General features: G+C 29.9%; 1 protein-coding gene across 1 annotated transcript; it reads right to left on the reverse strand.

Annotated features, from left to right (window-relative positions):
- Nucleotides 1–377: 377 nt before the first annotated feature.
- LOC18014064 (non-specific lipid-transfer protein-like protein At5g64080) lies at nucleotides 378–1775 on the reverse strand. The gene is made up of 3 exons (XM_024153896.1): nucleotides 1413–1775; nucleotides 1243–1272; nucleotides 378–621 (listed from the first exon to the last, which is right to left on the reverse strand). Exons 1-3 carry the CDS (start codon nucleotides 1726–1728, stop codon nucleotides 452–454), a joined length of 516 nt encoding a protein of 171 aa, XP_024009664.1. The 5' UTR covers nucleotides 1729–1775; the 3' UTR covers nucleotides 378–451.
- Nucleotides 1776–6071: the final 4296 nt, after the last annotated feature.

Raw genomic sequence — 6071 nt, forward strand, 5'->3', positions numbered from 1 at the left:
CAACTCAAAGAATAAATACGACCAAAGTGAGTAAAAAAACACGCATTGAAACCAAGTCTTAATGATAACATCATAACTAAAAATAAGCTAAGGGCATCTGCATCCATGAGTCTCTAAAAAAGAGGCTCTCAGCAAAGAAATATTAATATTTTTTTGGTAGTGAAGAAATATTAATATTTTAATAGAATTTAGATTTGTTAGTATTAAATTTTAATTTTTAAAAAGGATATAACCAATCATAAAAGACATATGGTTTGAAAGTCATTCATAAATCTCTCAGAGTCTTTCAAATGAAAGACTCACTTCATTCTCTTCTCTTGATTTCTTATTATTTTTATTTATTTTAAATATGAGAAACTTGGTGAGAGACTCCCACTGCAGATGGTCTAAGGTCTCTGAAAGAGAACTGCATATATAGTAAACTAAAAAATTAAAAGGACATCCTCGACTTTTAAATAAGAGAGAACAATATAACCAATGTGCCGCTGATTACAAATGACAAGCTAGATATTGAGATCACCGAAGACCCATAGTTCCCTTGAGATGGGCTTGGAGCTGGAGCAGAAGCTGGTCCTAAACCTGATTGTGTTCCTGATCGTGTTCCAGCAGCAGGAACTGGAGCTGTTGCAAATAAAATAAAAGAATTTAACTTAGGAAATAAATAATCACAAACACATAACTAAGTTTGATACATCTTCAAGCTTTGCAGAATATGCAGAGAGAATGGAGGGAATTCACAAAACTAATCGATATGATCCAAATTCAAAACTTAAACGTTTTAACAAAGCCATTTTCATGTAGTTACACAATTCAAGGCACTAGCTTTAAGATTGATAGTATCGTATTATGTAGTGATGGTCAGATCAAACAACGAATCAGCCTCAAACCATTTGTATTCATAACATTATGGTTGGAGTCGAATCAGCGTCAATCATTTTTCCCCGTCTAACTATTTACTATTTAAGAGGGTAAAAAGACCAAATTATTAATTATGATGGCTACAGACTTTTACAATTCTCCTAATTTATTGTTAGAATTAGAACGCCAACCAAAGCATATTTTAAGCATTAAAAAAAATCAGACATTTTGTTAGACCAAAAGAACTTCAACAATCAGAAAATTGGTCATTGTTAATACAAAAGTAAATAATTTTTAGGTATGACAATTGACATGTAAGGGAAAAAAAATCAAACAAATTAAAGAGTGATATAGAGTGAAAGCAACAAAGAGAAAGACAAATACCTGGCGCACTAGCAGGAGGATTAATAGACACTGCAACAACAACAAAAATCAGAGATCATCAGGAAAAAAAAAACTCATTACAAAATATCCAGGAAAATAAAAAACAGAGATCTACAAAAATGAGAAATAGAAAGGAGAATGAGAGAGAAAGAGATGAAGAAAAATCTCACATCCACAAGCGGTCACCGGAGGAGCAGTGAGATTGCAAGCGACGGGAAGAGTAGAGGCTTTAGTGACGTTCAGTTTGACTCCAAAGGAGGCACTGTTCTTTAGCCCTTCGCATAGACATTCGGCGTTGGAGTCGAGCACCGTCTTCAGACCAGAGCAGCACTCCATGTCCGGTTTATCCACTTGGCTCCCGATCGTCACGAAAGACAAACATTTCGCGGAGCAATCAGTGGTCGGTGCCAACTTTCCATGAATAGATGGAGAGGAAACAGACAGGACGAGAAGGAGAATAGATATCGCGGCGGGGAAGACGGGCATAGTGTGACTCTCAGTTTTTTTTGTTTATAATTTGTCAGAAACAATGAATGTGGTGGAACCAAAGCTTGATGTACACTACTATTTATGCGTTTCGTGTGTATCGCGTGATTATGGGATTTTTAAATTGATTTATATCCTTCATCCTAAATCAGATAATCTTAGTAAATAGCTTTAATATCAAACATTTACTTTATTACCGAAAACGAGAAAGTCCAACTGTCGTTATCTTCTTCAGACGCCTTTCTTAAATTGGAGGATTTCGTTTTCAAACTTTTGCTTTGATTGCCATATTCTAATATTTGATTTCTATTCAAATCGATTTAGGGTAAAAAGAGTTTATGTTGTATGTCATTAAGTAACCACTAAGTAGTTAGTAAATAACCTATAAAACTAGAAACAATGGTTATGAAACACGAATGAAAAATATAAGTCATTCTTCGGATTAGTAAATCTATATTATTAATTAACGAGGAATGGTGCGCATCTGAAGCTTAAATATGCATGAATGATTCTAATGGAAAATTCCTGTAAATGGGTGTTAAACTTAAGAGATTAATTAAAAAAAAAGTATTTGTTTGCAACACGTTTACTTGAAAATGATTCAGAAAAAAATAGAAATTTCAGTGTTCTTTGTTTTCGAAGACAAAAATAAAATGGAAAAGAATGAGTGATTGTCCTCGGGATCAAAAGAACATTAAAGCTCTGAATAGTGATCATTAATGGAACATTATTGAGAGGGATAAAATCATAGATCAAATTTTGTTTCTTTATTTTGATCTATTATTCCCTAAAACATACTATAATAGACACTGCAACAACAACAACAACAACAACAAAAAATCATAGATCAAAGTTTGTTTTTCTCAATTTTGATGAAAAAATACTGTTTGTTCTATTATTCCCTAAAAAAGTTGAAATGAAAAGAAATTATATATATGTACAAAAGAATTACTAATACATAAAGTAAACATTTATATAGGATTGAAAAAGAATTAAGTGTTCTTCCACATTTCTGTGGTCACCAGTGGGAGCCAATATATTTAGCCTAAACATGATTTTCTGATTGCATATGCTGAAACTCTTTATGTGTGGGTCAATATTTAGTATGATATGTTGTTGTTGTAATAAACTATAAATAAATTATGTCTGGCTGCGATAAAAATTGGAATTTTCGTGAGACACTGAAGTCTTGTAATGTTATAAAAATGTTAAAGATTATGTGCATCGATAAGATCTTTGAAAAAATGTTGGTAATTCGTATATTCAATCCGTTTCAAAATAACTAATATTTGATTTATTTTTGTATACTAGGTGTTTAGCCCGCACCTTGTACGAGCGGAAATGTTTCATTAAAAATACTTACTCAAAATCGCTAATTTACTTGAAAAACTTACTCAAAATCGCGTTGCGCGGACGGAAATATCATCTTTTCTTTCAATTTATTTTTGTCTTGTTCTTTCGATTTTTTTTTTCCTATTATTCTTTATATAGTCTATATTTTCCAATTTTTTATTGTTTTACATAAAATATTAAATAAACATATTTCTTCTTTGTGTTTTTTTTTTTAGTTTTATTCCTTTTTCGTATTTTCTTGTACTATTTATTTTTGGAAGTTTGGAAATTTTCAGATGTATATTTTCACATCTTTTATAGGCTTGATTATCTTTGTATAAACGATCAATTTCAAAAAATCTTACGAAGTGAAGCACAAAGATAACATAGACACATATTATCCGAGTATTCTAATATGAACTCTCCTCTTAAAACGAAGTTGAAATATAGTTTGGAAGCTGAAACCAAGTCACTCTTAAAGTTGTTATTCTTTATTGCCTAAAAAGTAATTTCAAAATTATATATAAATCCAAACAACTAAAACATGTTTTAATTTTTAATCATAAAAATTAGAACTGTATTCATTTCTTATATTTTGTAGAAAGAATAATCTTCACATAATGAATTATTTATTATTTGAGACATATATTCTTCCAATTATTTTTTAAAAAAATATTAGATTCTTAAACAATTATAAATGAGATGACTCTGCATAGGAGTTACTCATTTTCCCATTGATCGTTATGTAAGGTGCCTACTGGTATTATCTTGACTATTTCCTGGTTTTTAAAACTTTACCAATGTACTCTGTTATTGAGATTTACATAATGAGATTATTTTTTCTATAAGACATTGAAAGAAGTAAAAATCTTTTAATTAGCGGAGTGATGCTATAGGTTTTTTTTAGGGGAAACAAATCTATTCTTTATTTATCTTAACCAATAGCTTCTCAATACTATAAACTTACAATTTTTCACATGTCCCTCCGAATTGTAAACCGAATACTTGATATGATCCTTAATTTGGAAAATACCACTTGCAATAAACCATATGGTTTTTTTGCACCAATAATATAAATCTGAAGCTGAAAGATCTCTCACTTACCACTTGGATCTTTCTTAGACCCTTGTCAACCTTTGTCATTTGAAAGAAGATCTAGAGTCTGTTGTTGATTTGTGCTCTCATTGTGTTCCACATCAGCAAGACCATTCTCCAAAGCTTTCACGTGTTTTTCGAAGTAGGTTTGGTTACTTTAGTCAACCGAAATCATTGAAAATTTTGGATGGTTCATTAGTTCCGGAGACAAACTGTTCCAACTACATCTCTGCACAATGATGAAGCTTCTTTCAAATACTCGAAAAAATTGTGTCTTTGCATGTTCATTATGAGCAAGGTAGTATCCATATGCAAATGTCCAATTCAAGACCCTCCTACATTCCATTATCCAATCGTAAAATCAACCACATAAATACTTTGGTCCGTTTAAGAAAAATGTTGTAACAAAAGTCTCACTGAAAGTATCATTACTAATATTCCTAAATTAGCATGATTACAAGATTTTACCAATAACAGTCTTTAGTTAAATCACACTCTCTGTTCAACGATTCCACAAGATTTAACATGAAAAAAATAATTTTAAAACCCTGATTGGTCTAGTTTGTTTAAATTTAATCAATAATTTCCCATTTATATTCCGTTATGCATCATCCTGGTTCACCTTGAAAACCATGTATTTTGCAAGGCCAAGAAAGTCTGGTTGGGGCAAGAGTCCCGGGCTCATCGAAATCTTTATTCCAACGATTTCTTCAGTCTTTACTATAATTAGAGTGAAGAAGCAGAGCGATCAATTCGACTTGGCTTAGAGAACAATAGAAACTCGTTCAATATGGTCTCTTTTATGCATGTGATTTTTTTTTTGTTTTGCTACGATTTTATGCTTGTGAATATATTCTTCACTATAACTGGACATCAAAATAAACAACGCTAAATCAGTATGATTAGCATCACTTTGATTCCTCAAAATTTAACTGAGATGAATACACCTTAAACATGAAATCCAAACAGAATCTCAAGTCCGAAGCAAAATTATTTTTGGATAAACCAGACACATTCCAAAAACAGAAACAAAGTTGAGATGGAGGAGCATAGACAGTATGAGATCCGATCGGTCATAGACGTATAGAGCAATATCGATGGAAATTAATCACAAAGCTTAAATACTAAATCGTCATCATTCATCATGAACAAAGACCCAAAGCTTTTAAACAAAAAACCCTAATTCAAAAATTTTAATAAAGCAATACAACTCAAACGTCAAAACACAGAAACCACCGGTTGAAGAAGAAGCTCTGACTAATCGGAGATTAGGGCTAAAGTGAGAGCCTTGGGGCTTTCATATACAAAACCATACAATTTTATAGCATTAAAAGATCCAATATTAACTTCATGGTAACAAAATTTGGTATAGTTAATTATAAATAAAACTTAATTTTAACCAATTAAAGGATATTAATAACTTTTTAGAAAGGGACAAAAAAAATAATTAACCACGCTGAGATTGAATGAGATGTCTTTAAAGCTAAAATTCACTTTGCTTTTAATATATACGATGATGATTAGTCACCTAAATTGAATAAGAGAACTTATCGAGAAAAATTTACTTCGCATATAGTATATATGATATGATTTTAATGTTTTTTTATTAAATTACAATTTTTAATAAATTTTTAAAATTTAAATGTTTTTTTATTAAATTCTGATTTATAAATTTTTTTATTAATTTACGATTTTTAATATTTTTAAAAAATTTAAATATTTTTTATTAAATTCTGAGTTTAATAATTTTGTTATTAATTTACGATTTTTAAATATGAAATTATTTTAATGTTTTTTATTAAATTTCAATTTTTAATAATTTTTTAAAATTAAATGTTTTTTGATTAAATTCCGATTTATATAATTTTTATTAATTTACGATTTTTAAGATTTTTTAAAAATTTAAATATTTTTTA

Source organism: Eutrema salsugineum, unplaced genomic scaffold (assembly GCF_000478725.1).
Source record: "Eutrema salsugineum unplaced genomic scaffold, Eutsalg1_0 scaffold_4, whole genome shotgun sequence".
NCBI lineage: Eukaryota > Viridiplantae > Streptophyta > Magnoliopsida > Brassicales > Brassicaceae > Eutrema > Eutrema salsugineum.

Excerpts from the sequence above, each read along its gene's own strand:
- LOC18014064 (XM_024153896.1), bottom strand. The coding sequence starts at position 1,728 with ATGCCCGTCTTCCCCGCCGCGATATCTATTCTCCTTCTCGTCCTGTCT. Across the intron at positions 1,273-1,412 it reads TCCGGTGACCGCTTGTGGAT|TGTCTATTAATCCTCCTGCT; the intron begins GTGAGATTTTTC and ends TTGTTGTTGCAG. Across the intron at positions 622-1,242 it reads TCCTCCTGCTAGTGCGCCAG|CTCCAGTTCCTGCTGCTGGA; the intron begins GTATTTGTCTTT and ends TATTTGCAACAG.